The sequence below is a fragment of the Pelophylax lessonae genome (genome assembly GCF_965119305.1).
Source record: "Pelophylax lessonae genome assembly, chromosome: 4".
NCBI lineage: Eukaryota > Metazoa > Chordata > Amphibia > Anura > Ranidae > Pelophylax > Pelophylax lessonae.
The window spans coordinates 535977056-535998597 of NC_138771.1; the positions used below are offsets into that span (position 1 = coordinate 535977056).

The 21542-nt window shown below is 43.4% G+C and overlaps 1 protein-coding gene across 1 annotated transcript in view; it reads right to left on the reverse strand.

Annotated features, from left to right (window-relative positions):
• GMCL1 (germ cell-less 1, spermatogenesis associated) overlaps window positions 1-21542 on the reverse strand; it is a 295564-nt gene that overhangs the window by 158064 nt on the left and 115958 nt on the right. The window contains exons 5-7 of the mRNA XM_082254811.1: window positions 20812-20909; window positions 15973-16085; window positions 792-857 (exon numbers count right to left, since the gene is read on the reverse strand). Of these exons, the coding sequence (XP_082110937.1) occupies window positions 792-857; window positions 15973-16085; window positions 20812-20909 (277 nt within the window). The remainder of the gene's footprint in view (window positions 1-791; window positions 858-15972; window positions 16086-20811; window positions 20910-21542) is intronic.

A 21542-nucleotide genomic window follows, 5' to 3' on the forward strand; every position in this document is an offset into this window, starting at 1 on the left:
CTGCTGAACCGGCTGAATTTTAATCCATGTATGTCCAGCTTAAGACTAGCCTCTAGGTTAAAGAATTAGGGGATTTTTAGCTGCAAGAAAAAATAAAAAATTGGGGATGGGGGGAGGGGCAATTTTATTTGAATTCCCATGGATTTGGACAGTTAGTTTAAATACAGAAAACATTCATAATTCCTGACCAGTGATGAGAAAAATGTGTGCATCTGCCATTTGTAGATGAGGGCACAGACTTCAACAGATGGCCGAGACAATTAGTCTGCTGAACTTTTGGTATTTACCTAGAGTCATGGGATGCACTCAAGTTCTTTACAACAGGGATCACAATGCATGATGACAATTCTAAAAGAGTAGAAACCATGCCAGTGTCTGTAAAATCAAATAGATAACTGACAGCTATAATCCTGTGTAGAAAAGTTAACCAAAGCAAGACTCTAGCACGCTACAGGCTGAACAAAACTAACCACAAGTGTTTAAAATAGAAAAAAAAACAAAAAAAAAAAAACTTAGCATTTTAATTCCAAGGGGAAAAAACCCAATAGTCTAGAGGCAGAAAGATCAGAGACACCAGAGTTTTGCTTGGCATTTATGCCCAAAGGTTAGGAGAATGCTCAATAACATAATGAGGAACCATAAAAGGTGCAGGCAGGTCTTTAGAAGAAGCAGAGAAAATACCCATTTCAATCAATACAAATAATAATGCAAATAAGCAGAAATATAGATCCCAGATAGAACCCTGAGGCATAGAAAGACTTTAAATAAAATACAGGTCATCGGTCTCATACCTGAGCTCTTTAAACAGGTCAACACTTTGATGAGTCATTAGGTTGTTGAGAAGCCATTCAAGGCACCTGTGATAAGGAAGAATGTTGGTGAGCTGGCTTGCCACGAAAATTGTAAAAGAAATATGTGATTTTCCAGATGTGAATAAATATAGTAAAGTTCTCACACAACAAGCAGTAAGACTAAACTTCATTTTCCTGCTGCCAGCCTTCCATGGACACACACAGGATTTTCAATAAGGCCAGTAAATGGTATGGACTTTTAACATTATTCAAAAGCTGAACGGCAGCAGATAACAGTAGCAGTCACCCTGTACCATATATTAAAGCACATTTGTTCATTTCTAGTTGCACTAGATTATATATATATATATATATATATACACACACACACACACACACACACACACACACACACATATATATACATATATACATATACATATACATACATACATACACACACAAAATATATATTTATTTATTTATTAGAGCTGCACGATTCTGAATAGAGTGAGAATCAAACATTTTTTGGGTTAGAATAAAGATTCTCTCATGATTCTTTACTTTATAGATTTACAATCCCTGAACATTAGTTTATCAAACAAGATGGCAATAAAATAAGACATAATGCTCTTTGCTTCAATCAAACTTAAAAGAAATGTAATGAAAAATAATGTAATGTGTAAAGAAAAAAAAATTAAAAATTACCATTACGTTATATATTAGGGTCTTTTTTTTTTTTAGTACTCACCGATACCAATCACAATTTTATTGTTTACAATCAAGCTGTCAGCAATGGCACAAAGCATTAAAAAGTTTTTACAAATTATTATTTTTTTTTTATTTTGGGCTTTTTTCAATGTGAAATGTGTAAAAATATTTAATAAATAAAGCAAACAAAAAAAAAGTTTTAATTATCAATAGTTTAGAAAAAAGAAAAACAAAATAGAAGCAAAATAATAAAAATTGAGGAGAATAAGGAGTTAATAAGGCTGATTAGAGTAAATTAAAAGTTAATAAGGGGTTAAACAGAGGAACAATTAAACAAAAAAAAATGGATTTTTGTAAAATCTTACCGTAAAATCCTTTTCTCTTAAGCTCATTGACAGACGTAGTCCTCGTTGATTAACAACAACTCGGGTTATACTGCCCTCTACAGGAGTAGGACTAGACAGGAAAGAAAACGTTCTGGCCACACCCTAGGGGCAGTCCCAGAGGGTATATCCTCTCACTTCCTGCTACAGCAAATCAGTTATGTCACAAAGCAGTGTTTAGAGAATTTTAACCCAACCCAACTCAAAAACAGAGGGGCGGGTACTACGTCTGTCAATGAGCTTAAGAGAAAAGGATTTTACGGTAAGATTTTACAAAAATCCATTTTTCTCTGTCGCTCATTGACAGACGTAGTCCTCGTTGATTAACAACAACTCGGGACGTCCTAAAGCAGTACCACACATGAGGGGTGGGATAACAGAAATCAAAATCCAGAAGGCCCAACCGGAGCCAACCAGAAGCATCAAGGACTCATCGAGCAAAAAGATGAGACCTAAGTGAAACACCCAACAAACCCTTGAGGTAGACCAACCAGTCTCCTCAGATTGCGGCCTGCCGAACCTTGTGGCCAAAAGAGGCATCTGACGATGCCATCACATCAACTTTATAAAATGTTGTAAAGGTATGAACCGACGATCAAGTCATCGCCTTGAAAACCTGGATCGCTGACGCCTGATGGCGGAAGACCCAGGAGACACTAGGCGCCCGAGTAGAGTGCGCCTTAACAGGGAACGGATGATTCCGACCCTTAATAGAATAAGCCTGTACCACCGTCTGACTGGTCCATCTAGATATGGTCGCGGCAGACACAGGCAACCCCCTTCAAGGGCTATCCATGATCACAAAAAGTGAGTCCGTCTTACGAAAACAAGTTCATAGTAGTCAAGTGTATCCTTCTGAACCCCATCCAAGGAGTGTAATGCAAACTCCCAAGGATGGCTAGTCTTAGGACACGGGGAAGGTAACAATATTTTTATTCAGATGAAAACTCTGAAAACCACTTAGGAAGGAAGGATGGATCTGGAAGAAGAACCACCTTATCCCTATGAACCACCAGATATGGGGAACGTCAAGATAATGCGGCCAGTTCTGACACCCTGCGTGCAGAAGTAATGGCCACCAAGAAGGCCACCTTCTGGGATAATGTAAGCAAGGGAATCTCCCCAATATCTTCAAAGAGAAGTTTCTGAAGAACCCGACCACACTAAATTAAGATCCCAGGCGGTAAGGGTGCGCGCACTGGCGGAGCCATATGTCGCACCCCCTGGATGAAATTCAGCACCAAGGAATGATTAGCCAAAGGTTTCTGAAAGAAGATTGCTAACGCCGAAACCTGACCCTTGATAGTGCTCAAGGACAGTTTCTGCTCAACCCCTTGTTGCAGACAGACCAAGATTCGGGTCACCGAATAGGTATGTGGGGGAAATCCAAAAGATTCACACCACGCAATATAAGACTTCCATGTGCTGGAAGTCGCTTTCCTTGCTTTAACTAGAGGTAGGAATAACTGAAGCTGACACTCCCTCACCAAGTCGGCGTACCAGGCTCGACGAGGTCAGTCCGGAATTTCCAGAATAACTGGAATTCCCTCCACCTCTATCCTGCGAAGAAGTTCCCGCAGTAACTTGAGAGGATGGAAGGCATGCCGTAGCTGATACTGCTCCCACTGGGCGATCAGCGTTTCTGCTGCGTCCGCTAGAGGATCGCGGGTGCGAGCTACAAACCTCCACACCTTCCTGTTGAGCCAAGGTGCCAACAGATCCACATCCGGGGTGCCCCAATGAAGGGACAGCTAGTGAAAAACCTCTGGATGAAGAGGCCATACCCCTTGATCCAGAATCTGATGGCTGAAATAATCTGCCTGCCGATTTCCCACCCCCGGAGTGAACACTGCGGGGAGATTCGGAACAAACCGTTCCGTCCAATGAAAGATGCTAGTCGTTTCGATGGCCACCAGGACACTCTAAGTGCCCCTTTCTTGACATAAGTCACGACCGTGGCATAGTGCGATTGGATCCGAATCGGGCTGCTCTAGAGCTGCTCGGTCCAGTAAATCAGACAAAATCTGATTGCTCTCAGTTCCGATACCCTATTGGTAACCTGGATGCTATCGGAAGGAATGACTTCCCCTGGTTGAGCATCGGAGACTTCCTGGTCCGCTCGCTCAACCGGATCCGATTTTGGCCAGGAAATCGGAATTCTGATTCCATTAGAAAAAAAATCTCCTTCAGGAGAATTCGGGTATGAGACTGGGTATACGGTACTGCCTCTAAGAAGGCCACCATCAGTCCCAGCCAATTCACAGACAGCAACATCCGAATCGTTGACTGAACCTTCTGGAGTTTCTCCACAAGGAGAAACTTTCTTGCCCAGGATGTATCCAACATTAGGCCCAGATAGTTCAGTCTCCTGTTGGGAACCAGGGATGATCTTTGGGAAAGCGAAGAAAACGCTGATGTCCTGCGATGATGGGGATATAAGGATAGGCATCCTAAATGTCTATGGACGCCAGGAACTCCCCCTGATGCAGGGAGGCCACCACTGTTCGGATGGACTCCATCTTTCCACAAGTCCAGAATTGGACGCACCTTGCCCTCTTTCCTGGGCATTGTGAACAGGTTCGAATAGAACCCCTGAAACCGTTCAATGTTAGAAGGGAAGAATCGTACCGGTGGAAGTGATCGAAACTCGATCCTGTATCCTGACCGTATGACCTTGCGAACCCCTTAAGTCCGGGGTTCTGGCAAGCCATGGATCCAGAAACCGGTGAAGACATCCCCCCACCCCAGAGATGGGTAGGGGCGAATCAGGCTGTATACTTCAGGCTTGGCTGAGCCGGACTTTTTGTTTAGCCGACCAGCGCCCTTTGAAAAACCCTCTGAAGGGGCTTTGGGGGGTTTCGCCTTATCGCCCGCCCTCGCGGAACGAACAAACTCTTTATGAGCAGAAAGGGAAGGTCCTCGTTGGTTACGAGGTCCTCTTTATCCTAACAGTCTGTGGCAAGACAGCAGGTGGTACCGTCTATCCTTTAAAGAGGGATTCCTCAAACGGATAGCGCCTAGCCATGCGTTAGGAAATAACAGGGGTTCGTTTCAAAACGACCCCATTTGGGTAAAGGAAAATCCTTCGCCCTTTTGGTAGGCTAACAAGTACCAAAAAGGAATCTCAGTCTCCGCTACCTCTGCCGGTGTAACCTCAAGACTAAAGGTTTCCCGGACGGACACAACTAGTGCATCCACCACTCTTATGCTATGGCGGAGGCAGAAACGTTCTCCTCACTGCTGAGGAGACATTACCTGAGACAACAGCCCCATAAGAGGGACCTGCAGCTGCATTGACCAGCTCCGAATCCGTATCTGAAGTATCAGATAAAAAATAGGGGTAGGCGGGGGGTCGCTTCTTGACCCCCGTCCCTGACAGGCCACCTCCACCCGGGATACCAAAGACTCCAAAACTGCCGATAATGCATTAAAAACAAGTGGGGTACTGGAGGGTCCTGCGGCCACCTTGAGGGGATCAGGTGGGGATACCTATGCGGCAGGGTCAATGATTATACAAGACATTTGCCAGCGACAAAAAATGACAAAGAAAAAAAAAAACTTTTTTTTTTCTTTTTTTTTGTATCCCCCAGTCGCAACAGCGCCCCTCAGTGTTACCTGCCTTTTTGGACCCCAGAGAGAGAGAGAGAGAGAGACCCCAAGTAAATGGATGGGGCGATATACGGACATACGGAACGTCCGTGTGAAAGAGCCCTTTGGTCTGTAAATGAACTGAAAGATGCAAGGTTTCTTTTTCTCTCTCTTTCAGCACTGAGAAAGGTTGTTGATAAACATTTCCGCCTGCTTTTTTTTTTTTTTTTACAGCTGTGAGCAGGGAACTCATCTGCACTTGTTACATGAATTGTGGAAATGATGAATTAAGATCTTGTGGGGGGATGAATCGAGATCACAATCTTTAAACAATTAATCATGCAGCTCATATATCCCTTAGAATATACTGTATATATACACACACACATACACATACACACACACACAGTGACTTGCGAAAGTATTCGGCCCCCTTGAACTTTGGGACCTTTTGCTACATTTCAGGCTTCAAACAAAGATATAAAACTGTAATTTTTTGTGAAGAATCAACAAGTGGGACACAATCTTGGATATTTCAAACTTTGTTAAAATAAAAAAACTGAATAATTGGGCGTGAAAAATTATTCAGCCCCCAGAAGTTCAGTGACGATCTCTGAATAATCCAATGTTGACCTAAATGACTAATGATGATAAATAGAATCCACCTGTGTGTAATCAAGTCTCCGTATAAATGCACCTGCACTGTGATAGTCTCAGAGGTTCGTTTAAAGCACAGAGCATCATGAAGAACAAGGACCACACCAGGCAGGTCCGAGATACTGTTGTGGAGAAGTTTAAAGCCGGATTTGGATACAAAAAGATTTCCCAAGATTTAAACATCCCAAGGAGCACTGTGCAAGCGATAATATTGAAATGGGAGTATCAGACCACTGCAAATCTACGAAGACCTGGCTGTCCCTCTAAACTTTCAGCTCATACAAGGAGAAGACTGATCAGAGATGCAGCCAAGAGGACCATGATCACTCTGGATGAACTTCAGAGATCTACAGCTGAGGTGGGAGACTCTGTCCATAGGACAACAATCAGTCGTATACTGCACAAATCTGGCCTTTATGGAAGAGTGGCAAGAAGAAAGACATTTCTTAAAGATATCCATAAAAAGTGTAGTTTAAAGTTTCCCACAAGCAACCTGGGACACACACCAAACATGTGGAAGAAGGTGCTCTGGTCAGATGAAACCAATATCAAACTTTTTGGCAACAATGCAAAACGTTATGTTTGGCGTAAAAGCAACACAGCTCATCACCCTGAACACACCATCCCCACTGTCAAACATGGTGGTGGCAGCATCATGGTTTGGGCCTGCTTTTCTTCAGCAGGGACAGGGAAGATGGTTAAAATTGATGGGAAGATGGATGGAGCCAAATACAGGACCATTCTGGAAGAAAACCTGATGGAGTCTGCAAAAGACCTGAGACTGGGACGGAGATTTGTCTTCCAACAAGACAATGATCCAAAACATAAAGCAAAATCTACAATATAATGGTTCACAAATAAACATATCCAGGTGTTAGAATGGCCGAGTCAAAGTCCGGACCTGAATCCAATCGAGAATCTGTGGAAAGAACTGAAAACTGTTGTTCACAAACGTTCTCCATCCAACCTCACTGAGCTCGAGCTGATTTGCAAGGAGGAATGGGCTAAAATTTCAGTCCCTCGATGTGGAAAACTGATAGAGACATACCCCAAGCGACTTACAGCTGTAATCGCAGCAAAAGGTGGCGCTAGAAAGTATTAACTTAAGGGGGCTGAATAATTTTGCACGCCTTTTTTCAGTTTTTTTATTTGTTAAAAAAGTTTGAAATATCCAATAAATTTCGTTCCACTTCATGTCCCACTTTTTGTTGATTTTTCACAAAAAATTACAGTTTTATATCTTTATGTTTGAAGCCTGAAATGTGGCAAAAGGCCGAAAACTTTCGCAAGGCACTGTATATACACATATACATACATACATACATACACACACACACACAGAATATACACACTGCTCAAAAAAATTAAAAAGAACACTTTGAAAACACATCAGATCTTAATGGGGGAAAATACGCTGGATATTTATACTGATATGGACTGGGTAATGTGTTAGGAAGCAAAGGATGCCACATCGTTTGATGGAAAAGTAAATTATCAACCCACAGAGGGCTGAATTCAAAGACACCCTGAAAATCCAAGTGAAAAAATGATGGAACAGGCTAGTCCATTTTGAGACGATTGATGGTGTCCTGGGTTATTGACTCCCAGATTTGGACCAGGGCATCACTAAGCTCCTGAACAAACTGAGGTGCAACCTGGCAGTGTTGAATGGACAGAAACAATGTCACAGAGGTGTTCTATTGGATTTAGGTTAGGCGAGCATGGGGACCATTTGATGGTATCAATTCCCTCATCCTCCAGGAACTAGCTGCATACTTTCACCGCATAGGGCTGGGCATGGTCGTGCACCAGGAGGAACCCAGGACCCACTGCACCAGCGTAGGGTCTGACAATGGGACCAAGGATTTCATCCTGATACCTAATGACTGTAAGGGTGCCATTATCTAGCATGTAGAGGTCTCTGTGTCCCTCCATGGATAAGACCTCCCCAGACCATCACTGACCCACCGTCAAACCAGTTATGCAAAATGAGGTTACAGGCAGCATAGCGTTCACCACAGCTTCTCCAAACACTTTCACGTCTGTCACATGTTCTCAGGGTGAGGTGAACCTGCTCTCATCTGTGATAAGTACAGGGCGCCAGTGGCAGACCTGCTAATTGTGGTATTCAACGGCAATCGAGCTCCATGGTGCCGGGCAGGGAGCACAGAGCCCACTAGAGGATGTCAGGATGACAAAAAAAAAAAATTGCAATAAGCGTATTTTGATTGGTTCGAGCAAAAGTTATCACGTCCACTAACTGCTGGAAAGATTTCTGTCATTTTTATGGTTTTTGTTTTTTTTTTTTTACTAGTAATGGCGGCGATCTGCGATTTTTAGTGGGACTGCGACATTGCGGTGGACAGATCGGACCCCTAACTGACATTTTTTTTTTGGGGGGGGGGGGGGGGGGGGACTCCTTAAAATATGCACGGTTACTGCAATAATGACACTGGCAGGGAATATCCCAGGATTTTAATTGACTTGATGCTATAACTCTGATTAAAAAGTGTTCCTTGAATTTTTTTTTGAGATTACTAATTTCAGTGTCAGAAATAGGCCTGGTCCTTAAGGGCCCTTTCACACGGGCATTCCACATGTTCGTAAATCATCCTATTTTTTTTGCGGATGATATACGGACATAATGTATGTCAATGGCATTGCGGATGTCAGCGGAATACCATCCGCTGACATCCAATTTTCATCCTTTCAGTTCTGTTCCGTTTTTTGGAACGAACAGAACCCTATTTTTGTTCCGTTTAAAAAAACGGAATGGATGCAAAATCGGATGTCAGCGGTGTCATCTGCTGACATCTGCAATGCCCATAGACATACATTATGTCCGTATATCATCCGCAAACGGATGAGATGATATTCGGACATACGGAGCGGATGACACAAGTGCCATCCGCTCTGTGGAAAAAAAAAAAAGTGCCGGAGCGGATCGCAATGTGGTCCGCTCCGTGTGAAAGAGCCCTAAGTGGTTAAAAGACTTCAAACTACAACTAACTTGGCAGGAGTCTTTTTTTTTTGTCACAGTAACTGTCATTACACCTCTTTCCAGCTCTGCCTGGAACTGCTCCATTCTAGCATGTTTATTTCTTAAAAATACAAGGGTAAACCCTGTCAGAAAAAACTGTAGGTTTTCTAATTTGAGAAAGTATTTGTAATCTGTATTAGCAATGAATGTTCTTCTAAAGTTGTCACAAGAGATTTTGTGTGTGTGTGTGTGTGTGTGTGTGTGTGTGTGTGTGTGTGTGTGTGTGTGTGTAGATAGATACAGAATATATCTATATATAGAATATATCTATTTTTTGCTAGAAAACCACTTCGAACCTCTAAACATTATATTTGCGCAGCAATAACAAATGCAATTTTTGGGGGGAAAAATACACTTTGAATTTAAAAAGAAGAAAACAGTAAAGTTAGCCCGATTTTTTTCTATATAGTGTGAAAGATAATGCTACGCCATGAAAATGAATACCAAATAGGTCATGCTTTAAAATTGCGCACGCTTGCGGAATGGCGACAAACTTTGGTATTAAAAATCTCAAAAGACAGCGTTTTAAAAATGTAATCAGGCTGCCAGTTTACAGTTAGAGGTGGTCTAGCACTAGTATTATTGCTCTCCCTCCAACGATCGTGGCGATACCCCACATGTGTGGTTTGAACACCGTTTACATATGTGGGCGTGACTTGCATAAGCGTTCAATTCTGCACGCGAGCTCGGAGGAACAGGGCGCTTTCAAATTTTTTTTCGTCTTTTTTATTTTATTTTATCTTTACACTAATCGCTATAAAAAAAAAAAAAAAAAAACACATTTGATCACTTTTATTCCTATTACAAGGAATGTAAAAAGAAAAATGCAGGACAGGTCCTTTTTTTGTGAGATCTGGGGTCAAAAAACCTCAGATCTCACATTTACACTTAAAAGCAAAAAATAAATTGGCCGTTTAAGGCTGTTGGGTGGAAGTGATGTCTGACATTGCTCCGGTCCTCCAAGGGCATAGAGTTGAGTTGGATTGCTTTCTATGGACAGCTGCCTCTACACCTTTCAGACATTTTATTATAAGCACGTAAAAAAAAAAAATTATATATTATATTTATCCACTTGCCTTCTGTGCACTTAAACACCCTTCCCATCCAGGCCAATTTTCAGCTTTCAGTGCTGTCACAATTTGACTGACAATTGCGTGGTCATGCTACACTGTACCCATATGAAATTTTTATAATTTTTTTCACACAAATAGAGCTTTCTTTTGGTGGTATTTAATCATCTCTGGGTTTTTTATTTTTTACAAAAAAAAAAAAAAAGAATAAAGACAGAAAATTTTGAAAAAAAAAAAAAAAAAAAAAAGTTTCTTATTTTCTGCGAGTAAATTTTGAAAATAAATGTTTCTCCTTCACTGATGTGGCTGATGAGGCGGCACTGATAGGCTGCACTGATGGGCACTGATGAGGTGGCACTTATGGGCACTGATGAGGAGGTACTAATATGCCGCACTGATGAGCACTGATAGGCGGCATTGATTGGCGGCACTGATGAGCACTGATAGGCGGCACTGCTGGGCACTGAGAGGTGGCACTGCGAGGCGGCACTGACGGGCGGCACTGATAGGCACTGGTGGATGGCACTGATGGGCACTGGCGGGTGGCACCATCAGTGCCCACACTCCGTGCCCATAGTGCTGCCAGTCAGTGCTCATCAGTGCCTAGATGAGCAGGCACTGATGGGCACTGACTGGCAGCACTATGGGCACTGATTGTGGGCATTGATGGGGGGCACTGATGGGGGGGCAATGTGTATGTTTTTTTACCTTTAGTAATCAGGGCACTGGTGATCGGTGCCCTGATTACATTTCTCTGTGTCCCCGGCGGCTGACGGCTCTCCTCCTTCCTCACATCTCTCATTGGACGGCTTGATCACGTGGTGAATGGCCGCTGTGATTGGCCATTCACCACGATCTGTGATCACGGCCGACACAGATTCTCCCCGATGCGCGCTCGCGGGAGCGCGCGAGGAGAGTCTTTCTGGGAGGCAGTTTAAAAACAGCCTCCCGAAAATTCAAGTCCGCGCTGCAGCCGTATATAGGCTGTAGCGCGGATGTCAGGCGGTTATATATTTTTTTTTTGTTAACCACTTAAGCCCCGGAAGATTTTACCCCCATTCCGACCAGGGGGTATTTTGCGATTCGGCACTGCGTGACTTTAACGGACAATTGCGCGGTCGTGCGACGCTGTACCTAAACGAATTTGGCGTCCTTTTTTTCCCACAAACAGAGCTTTCTTTTGGTGGTATTTGATCACCTGTGCGATTTTTTGATCACGCGCTATAAACAAAAAAAGAGCGTCAATTTTGCAAAAATAGCAATATTTTTCACATTTTTTTATATGAAATTCCCCAAAAAAAAAATTTAAAAATCAAAATTTTTTTACTTTTTCGGCCAATTTGTTTTATGCTACCTATGTTTGGTAAAAAAAAAAAAAAAAAAAAAAAAAAAAAAAAAAAAAATCGCAAAAAGCGTATTTTGATTGGTTTGCGCAAAAGTTATCGCGTTTACTAACAAAGGGAAAGATTTCTGTCATTTTTGTTGTTTTTTTTTTTTAACGTGTAATGGCGGCGATCTGCGATTTTTTTTGCGGTACTGCGACATTGGGGCGGACAGATCGGACCCTTGACTGACATTTTTGACACTTTTGGGGTTACCAGTGACATTTCTACAGTAATCAGTGCTATATATATGCACTGTTACTGTAAAAATACACTGGTAGTGAAGGGGTTAACTTTATTTGGGAGGGAGGGGCTGTGTGTATCCCTAGGGGCGTGCTTTCTACTGTGATTGGCTGGGGCTTGAGCTGTATGGACACTGATCAACGGATCTACATACTAGATCCGAGTGATCAGTATCCTAACAGCAAGGAGAATGACAGGCAGCTTGTTTACACAAGCTGCCTGACATTCTCCCTCTCCCCCGCCGATCGCCGAGTGACCGGCGGACATCGGGTCCGCCGGTCACACGCGCGGGGGGGTCCGTGACCACGCGGGGGCGCGCGCTCGCTCCCTAGACCCTCACAAGCTAGTGACGTAGCCCTACGTCACTTTGCCTGTGAGGGGCTGACTGCCGACGTAGATCGGCGTTAGGCAGTCGGCAAGTGGTTAAGAGCCGCTTAGATAGTGACAGTCAGGGATTGAACTAGTTATATGTTTCAGCTAAATCATAAATAGGACAGAGGGTTTTAGAGTGCCACAACCTGGGTTAGGAGAAGAGGTGGAAAAAAAAATCCCCAATGGCTTAAATTGTAACTCCAGTGTTTAAAAAAAAAAAAAAACTATATCGAACACACACACTAATAAAGTGTTGAACCACTGTGTGGAGTCTGCAGTGCCCCACAGAGTACAGAGCACAAGAATTAATGATTACCGGTAAACCATGGGTTAAAAGTGCTACCTTTAGGTGATTGGAGGGCAGCCCCAGCAAAGTTTTTGCCACTGTTCGCAAGCAGTAAGGAGATCACACAGAAAAGAAGGGAGGGAACGGTGTCCTGGTCCTGTACTTCAAGATGCAGCATTTACAGGTACATCAAAGTTTCTGTTATCCTAATTGTACAGTACAGGACACAGGAATTGATTGCATAGAGCCACCCTAAACTTCCACTTCTTAAATCCCTCACAGACAATGGGTTTCTCTTCTTTTCTCTGTGCACAACCATAGGAAACCACTTCCTATGGGGGTGCACCTTCAGGCTGAATCTTGAATGGGGGATGAGCGTCTATTGATAAACACACAACTCAGTGCTGTGGATTAAAGATGCCTCAAGATCTCTGAGCAGAGGTCTGAAGAGCAGTTCCAGATGAAGATGTTTGGTAAGAGGCAGGTGAAAGCTGATGCACCCGCAGACTACATGTGGAGTGGGAAACAAGCACAGGGAGAATAGGGATTAGGGACTTTGCAACCTTTAACAGAATTGAGTTGGCTGGTAAAAAATACCAAGTTTTTGAGAGGCTGAGAGCAGAATGGCGTCCCAGGCTTTTAGAATGTGCAAAATGGTAATCGACAACCCTCATTTGGAGAGGGAAGAGTGAGGATTGTAAGCTAGGGAGATGTGTAAAATTGTAAAAAAAAAAAAAAAAAAAAAAAAAGAAGAGAATACTGGTAAAAAATAGAAAATAAATCTTCAGCAGAAGGTTGATTACTCAATGTCGCTAGCAAAAATATAGAGCATCACTGTCCAATCAATCACCTTTAGGTAGCAACATATAACCCATGGTCTAAGAATCAATTCCTGTGTCCTGTGCTGTGCTAAGTGTTAAGAAAACACTATAATCAATTCATAAATTGTGGACCACTGTGTGGGGATAGTCATGTTTTTAGCTGTTTTCTATTATTTTTAAGCTTTTTTGCATTCTGGCAGGTTCAAATTCCCTAAACCAGTCCATTTGCATGTGTAAAGCATACTGTTGTATACCTAATCTTTTCTTCTTTAAAGTAGGGCCACAGTGAAGCGTTCATTATTCAAATGGACCTTTAAAATGTTTTTTTTTTTTTTTTTTTTTTAAATGCTTTCAGTAGTAGTTCACTGGTGGATCTACAGTGGATCTACAGTTGTATTCAAAATTATTCAACCCCCACTGAAATTGATTGTTTTGGCCAGTTTGACATTGATTTTGATCATTCAGTCATCCTGCTTACAATTAAATCAAAGAGGCACGTGTAGGTCAGACAAATATAACATAACATTTATAATGAAATAACCACAAATGTCTTTTCTGTGCTCACATCATCAGTTTTATTAAACCCCCAAGTGACATTCAATCTTAGTACAACATCATTTTAGAGTTATAACCGCTTTTAAATGTGAAGCATAGCTTGACACAAGTGTCTTGCAGCGATCTACGGGTATCTTCGCCCATTCGTCATGGGCAAAAGCCTCCAGGTCAGTCACATTCTTAGGCTTGTGCACTGCAACTGCTTTCTTTAAGTCCCACCAGAGGTTCTCAATCGGATTTAAGTCTGGTGACTGTGATGGCCACTCCAAAATGTTCCAGCCTTTAATCTGCAACCATGCTCTAGTGGACTTGGAGGTATGCTTGGGATCATTGTCCTGTTGAAATGTCCAACGTCTCCCAGGTCCAACGTCTCCCAAGCCTCAGGTTTGTGACGGACTGCATCACATTGTCATCCAATATCTCCCGGTACTGAAGAGAATTCATGGTACCTTGCACACGCTGAAGCTTCCCTGTACCTGCAGAAGCAAAACAGCCCCAAAACATGATTGACCCCCCGCCATGCTTCACAGTAGGCAAGGTGTTCTTTCTCCTCCAAACATAACGTTGATCCATGGGCCCAAACAGTTCTAATTTTGTTTCATTAGTCCACAGAACACTATCCCAAAACTTCTGTGGTTTGTCCACATGACTTGGCATACTGCAGTTGACTCTTCTTATTCTTTGGAGACAGCAAGGGGGTGCGCCTGGGAGTTCTGGCATGGAGGCCTTCATTACGCAGTGTGCGCCGTATTGTCTGAGCAGAAACTTCAGTACCCACATCTGACAAATCTTTTCTCAGTTCCTCAGCAGTCACACAGGGACTTTTCTCCACTCTACGCTTCAGGTAGCGCACAGCAGTCGAAGTCAGCATCTTCTTTCAGCCACGACCAGGTAGCGTTTCAACAGTGCCCTTTGCCTTGAATTTGCAAATGATGCTTCTTATGGTGTCTCTTGGTATGTTTAACATTTTTGCAATCTTCTTATAGCCATTGCCCTTCCTGTGAAGGGTAATCACCTCTTCTCTTCTTGGACCATTCTCTTGACTTCACCGTGTTTGTAACCACACCAGTAAATGTCTAGAAAGAGCTGAGTATCGCAGTCGTTTTAAAGCTGCCTAATTGGTGCTTATTAGGCTTTATTGCTGCTCCCTGACATCCACAGGTATTTTCAATACCTGATTGAAAACACTTCAATGAACCTCTGTTCTTCAGAGTGGTAGTCTTTAAGAGGTTGAATAATTGTGTCAATGAAAAATTCACAAAAGAAACATTTACTACTGTATTACAAAACCAATTGATGTCATTTTAGTTGCATATGGTTCTTTAAGAAGTCCTTGTAGGATATCTGAATACAATTACAAATGTACACTAAATTCCCTAAAACCCTTTACAGCATTGGGGGGTTGAATAATTTTGAATACAACTGTATAAAAAGGTGTGTATATGAGGTCAGTAGGACTTGAATAATGCTAAATTGCAACTTTGTAAGAAATCCCATCATTTTACATTATGAAATGTTATGTATCCTTATCTGCTGTGTTTGGATACCAACAGTCACTAAAAAATGGTAGGCTTTGAGCATATTTATAAGATTTGTCAGCACATTTTCCATGCATTGACCGGGTGAAACACTCTTCATGTGTTCTCTAGAGGGAAAGTTGATAACTAACTATTGCCTTATTTGTAGTAAACAGAATGTTACATTTCCTGTACACCACTCAATGTTAAAACTGTCAGAAAAACAAAACATTTTCTTGGGGAGTGATTGAAGTCTTCGGTTTAAAGCGCTAAACCTGTGGAATGCCAAGTCCTACGGATACAAGTCCATGTGCTCTTCAATATTGTTGAAGGTTGGGGTAGCATTAAATTGGCGAATGAAAAACAAATCAAGCCAAGGGGTCCTGGCTCTTCAACAACCATCAGTGCCCAGGAAAGGAAGATTGAAAGGAAGTGGGGTGATACATGCATCTCCTAGGTAGAAAGTAAATCGGTCATGTGGTCCTGTCAGTAGAGGAGATGGCAAGAGATGACAGGAGATGACAGGTTTACAGAAAATATAAACATTTTCACCTACTTTTTCTTTACAGAGTCTAACCCATAGACACCAGCTGCTGTGGAATAGCTACACACAGTTTGTACGCTGATGGTTTCCTTCATGGTTTCACCACACTGCTGAATTAAACCATCCTAAGGAGGGAAAAAAATAAATAAACAGAGAAAATAAGTTCATTTACAATATGTGAAATACCAATACAAAAACTTTGATGCAACCCACTGAGTTCTGGGCTAATATTAGAGCTCCCTATAAAACATGCGGCTAATAAAGGCATTAAAATATGGTTCATGCGGGAAACATTCTGAAATGCTGAATTAGTATCTCTTTCCTTGCCAGGGATAGTTCATACTATATTTAGTACAGTGATTTTTTTTTCTGCATCAAAAACTCATGGAAAGTAAGTTATATAGGTTCCAATGGCTCAGTTCACACCAGTGCAGTGTGTTCCAGTGCTTTTCAGTTTGAGAAAAAAACTCAATATGTATGCACTGTTCCTTGGGGCCAATGGAAAAAAAAAAAAAAAAGAATTTTTGTAAAATCTTACCATAAAATTCTTTTCTCTGAGTCCACCGACAGTCGCCGCCCCTCATACAGTCATCCCCAATGGGTATTGACTTCCTCTCCACAGGAGTAGCTAGATATAAGACTTGTTAAAAACAAAAGCATTTAACATAGACACACCCATGGGGGCTGTCCCACTGGTCAATACCCCCCTGCAGTAAGCCATCCCAACTCAGTTTGGTAGCATAGCAGTAAGTGTACAAGAAAACCCCAAAAGAGGGGCGGGGGCGGTGACTGTCGGAGGACTCAGAGAAAGGAATTTTACGGTACAAAAATTCAGTTTTCTCTTACGTCCTCCGACAGTCGCCGCCCCTCATACAGTCATCACCAATGGGATGTCCCAAAGCAGTGTAGACATGAGGGGTGGGAGACGCAACCATATAAAAGGCAACGCAGTACCCACATCAGAGAAAGGAACCTTACACGCACAGTAAGAGAACCATCTGGGCAATAGAAAAGGCTCAACAGGAGCAACAACCCAGGAAAGCAAATAACCCAGGGGATAAACAACCCCAACAGCCAGGGACCCACAAAAAAACAGGGGTCCCCTATGGCACTGCCGCACAGAGAACTTTGCGGCCAAAGGAGGCATCAGCTGATGCCAGAACATCAATCTTATAGAATTTGGAAAAGGTGTGCACCGATGACCAAGTCGCAGCCTTGCACACCTGGGCCACCGAAGCCTGATGCCGGTAGGCCCGGACCAAATTATCTCGTTAACCCACTTGTATTGTACCAGGGGATTCCACGGGTCCGGAAACCTACAAAGACGTCCCCCTCCCACCCTAGATACAGATGAGTGCGCACCTTCATGCTGAAGGGGCCTTGTCCATGGGTCTGGAGAAGCCCGCTCTTGACTTGCCAGAGGAGGCCCCCGAAGGGCTTTGATCCCTTGTCAGTCGATCCCGAGGGACGAAAAACTTATGAGCAGAGAAGGAGGGCCCACTTTTCCGATGAGGATGCTTGCTCTTAGTAGCCTGCGGAAGAAAAGTACTCCTTACCCCCTGTGAGGTAATCCAGGGTAGCACCAAAAAGGCGATCGCCTTGAAAGGGGAGATTAGTCAAGGCCTTTTTAGAAGTCTGGTCTGCAGACCAGCATTTGAGACAAAAGACATGCCGAAGGACCAGTGCTGAAACAGAGCCGAGCCACTAGGGGAACCAGCTCAGCAAAGTGGGGGGGGGACTGCTACTCCTCCAGGTCATGGGGTGCAAAAGCCTAGCCCATTCTGTCAGAGTCTGCAACACCAGGGCAATGGTGAATATTGGGCTCTGTGCCAAATTAGCCAGGGTGTACATATCACAGGCCACAGTCTCCGCCTTCCTGTCAGCCGGGTCCTTAAAGGCCAGGGACTCTTCAACCGCAATTATGGTTGCCTTGTTCAATCTGGAAACTGGAGGGTCCACCACCGGTGGAACAGTCCACTTCTTAAGGGGTATCACCTAGCTAATCCCTTAGGGACCCAAGGGAACACTTTGGTCGTCCCCACTATTTAGAGACAATTCTGTAAAAATGGGAAGGGAAAGGTTACACCTTTTCCGCTCTGGATGGCTTGCGAGTTCCAAAGGGAACCTGCGCCTCAGCCGCATCCTCCATCTTTAAAGGTCTCACGCACAGATACAATCGGTGCGTCCACCAGCACCTATCTGTACACAGTTGCAGAAGGAGGAGGAATCCTCTCACTTTTTGAGGATTCAGGGCGTGTGGTCACATACCTAGCAGGGCGACCCACATCTGCGGCAGCCGAATCAGATTCAGGATCAGATGAGACAGATGAGACAGGTGAAGGAGGGGAGGCGCTTTTTTGCCAGCCCGTCGTCCATAAGGTCCTTTCACCCGGGACACCAAGGACTCCAGGACCGCCGTCAGTGCATCGATGGATGGGATCCGGAGGGCCCCACAGCCTCAGAGAGGGGGATTAGGTGGGGAGATGTGCTCCAAAGACTCCATGAGTCACGAGGGGGACCCCACAAAAAAGTGTAAAACACTGCTAAGGGACAACCCCACAGCTCTGGCAGCCCAACCGGTTGCCGGTCACAGAGCACCAATCGATCCTCAGCAGAGAGGGAGAGGGACCCACCACCCCGCAGAAACCAGGCACCGCAGCCACCAGGAGAATCTGCACTGCACGTAGGGCGCTCAGGAAAAGAAAGGATCCAGGAGTCAATATAAGGGGATGAGGGGCTCACACCGCCGTAAATGCCGCTCTGAAGGTTCCACAGACATGGTCCTTGCTGTTTTCTATGGCAAACCACCTCAAAATGGCCACCGGACTACACAAGGCTACAATAAAATGGCGGCATCACAAGGTTCCCAGGAGAAATACTTAGGCCTCAAGGACAGGCCCTGGCAGGAGCCCCCACCAGGTACAGCCCCCTCCCCCGCAATGCCGATCGTCTGGTTGCCGGTAAGCACACCCCCCTCCGCCCCCATTGCCAGCATAGCGCCCTGCCCCCACCCCAGTAGGTGAACCAGACCACCCACACAGCCCCAGCATAAGTGGAAGGGGGGTAGGATGGGAGGTGCCTGACAGGAAGGAGGGGAACCCAAGGGTCCGACCGTCCCATGGAATGGCCAACGTCCACCCCAAAGGGGGGGGGGGCGGGGGGGAGGAACAGCTACTCACCATACCAGAAACCCAGTCGTATGCGACCTCGCAAGGAGTTTAACTCGCAGGCCAGCCTCTGTCCAGTGGGGATATGCCGCGGCTGACCTAGCACGGAGCTGAGGTCTGCACGCACTTGCTGGCCAGACTAGGGTGACCACTGGATTTTCCAGCCCATCGCCCAGTCTGGCAGTTGATTGTAGATCTCACAGGAGAAAAAAAAAAAAACTGTAGAAAAAAAAAAAAAATCTATCTAAAGAAAATTGCCAGGACCAGAGATCCCAGCAAGGAACTAGGTCCTAACTCCTGACTCGGCAGAAAAAAAAAACTGAGTACCTATAACAGAGAGAGGAGTATATCCCTTTGGACTGCCCATAGACTTTTCTGCCTAGTGTCCTACTCCTGTAGAGGACAGTATAACTCAATGGTTAAGAAGACCAGGAGCGGTGTCCATCAATGAACGAAAGAGAAAATAGTTTAAGGGCTTCACACATCTCAACATCACCTGGACATAGAGAAGGGCTGCTGGACTAACAGAGATACAAGAATTCAAAATTCCAACTGCAAAAAAAAAAAAAAGTATAGGTCCAATACAGAAGGGGGGCACTTTAAAAGTATGGCCAAAGCATCAGGTCAAAGCCACATCCACCTAGGTGAGTGTAAAAGAAATGGTAAAATTCTGCTTAAATTGTATTTGATTTTGTTTGCTTTGCTTCTGTATTGCACACGGCACAAATAATGTTATGATTACGTTTACATTCCTTCAAGTCCCAATTAGAAGTTATTCTGCCTATGTAACACCTCTTATTACCATAAAAAGTACAACTAATATAAAACATGATACCTATGTAATAAAGTGTATAAAAAATGTTTTCAATTGGACCGAATAAATAAAACAGTTATGTGGAAAGATGCGGAGTATCTTTTTGGGTCTCTTCCCTACTGCAGTAGTTATTGTTAATTTGGAACCACTGAAATATGAGGATAGGAGTTGCCCATCTATAAAATTTCCAGAACAGGGAGGGAGTATGAATGTTAGAAGAGAAGTGTGGGATCTAAAAAAACAATGGAGGTGTATAATAAATCTGCCCACCCAGTGGGTCTGTAAAATAGTTGGGTAGACTGTCTCCAGCACATCCCAGTAAAGCCATGGTGCTCTATGGAGAAAAGGGAATGATGTCCCAACTGTAACAAATCAAGTGCAAACTACATCTACAATTTTTATTGGTTTAGGTTAGACACACTTTGTGAACATTAAAGCAGTATAATGTGGCTACTGCTTGTATATCGACACAGCTATGTCAATTTAAAACTCTGTGGGCATCATGGCTAGCACAATGGGTTTCCTCAGAATATATACTAACAATACATTCAAAAGCAGGATAAAGGAATCTTAAACACATTGCTTTGGGAAGACAACCTGCATCAGATTTATAAATAATTTCCAGCATTTTGCTTCATAATAATTGAACAGATTACATAACTGCCATATCATGCTTAGCACATAACCTACAAAGCAGACAGATTTTGGAATAATGGGATGCAGGCATCACGATGTTGGATACAGATATAGAGCACACGCAAACAGACGTTCTATAGCCAGTAGGTTACATTGATTAACAAAGCCAGGCAATATTTAATGTCAACACGGCAGTCTCAAGAGGAAGAAAACATCACAAAGACAAACACTTACCAGCTGGAGCATGCAGGCGGCTGCTAAAATGGCTATGACGCGGCTGGGCTTTAGTAAGACATCATCTCTGTATAAAGAGCCAAATGCCACCTGCAGAGCTACAAGAATACATGGAGTATAAGGACCTGGAAGACTACAGAGCAGCAATCAGAGCACATAGTACTTTCTGTGCAAGAAAAGTTAGACTAGAACTCAAAGGGTTAGAACTCCCATGAGTAGAGAGAACTTATAAAAGAAGACTGAAAGCAATAGAATCATCAGAAAGACATACACAAAGAAAAACTGAAAGACAACAAGGATCAACAATTAAAATTAATATAGTTTGTTTTTTCAACCAATGGAGAAACGCTATACTGGCCAAAACAACTTTGATTTTCCCCAGAACAGAGCACAAGTTAAAAGCTAAAATTTTAGTAGTTGCCTTGGGAAACAAAAACTTTCCTAAGGGCCCAGTCACATTAAAAGCATTCCACTGGGGTGCATGAATGCATGTGCTTACATGCAATATATTATAGCAGCCTATTACTCACAATCAATGCACCATAACAAATAAAAAAACAAATGACCCCCCTTTTTTTTTTTTTAAGTGCAGAACACTATATGCATTGTTGTATACTGCAGTGCGTTGGGTTCCACTGTAGAATTATTTGTGATAGATTAAAATATATTTTGTCATTTTGCACAGCAATTCCTTGGATACATATTTTGTAGGGGGAAGCTCATTCTGCTTT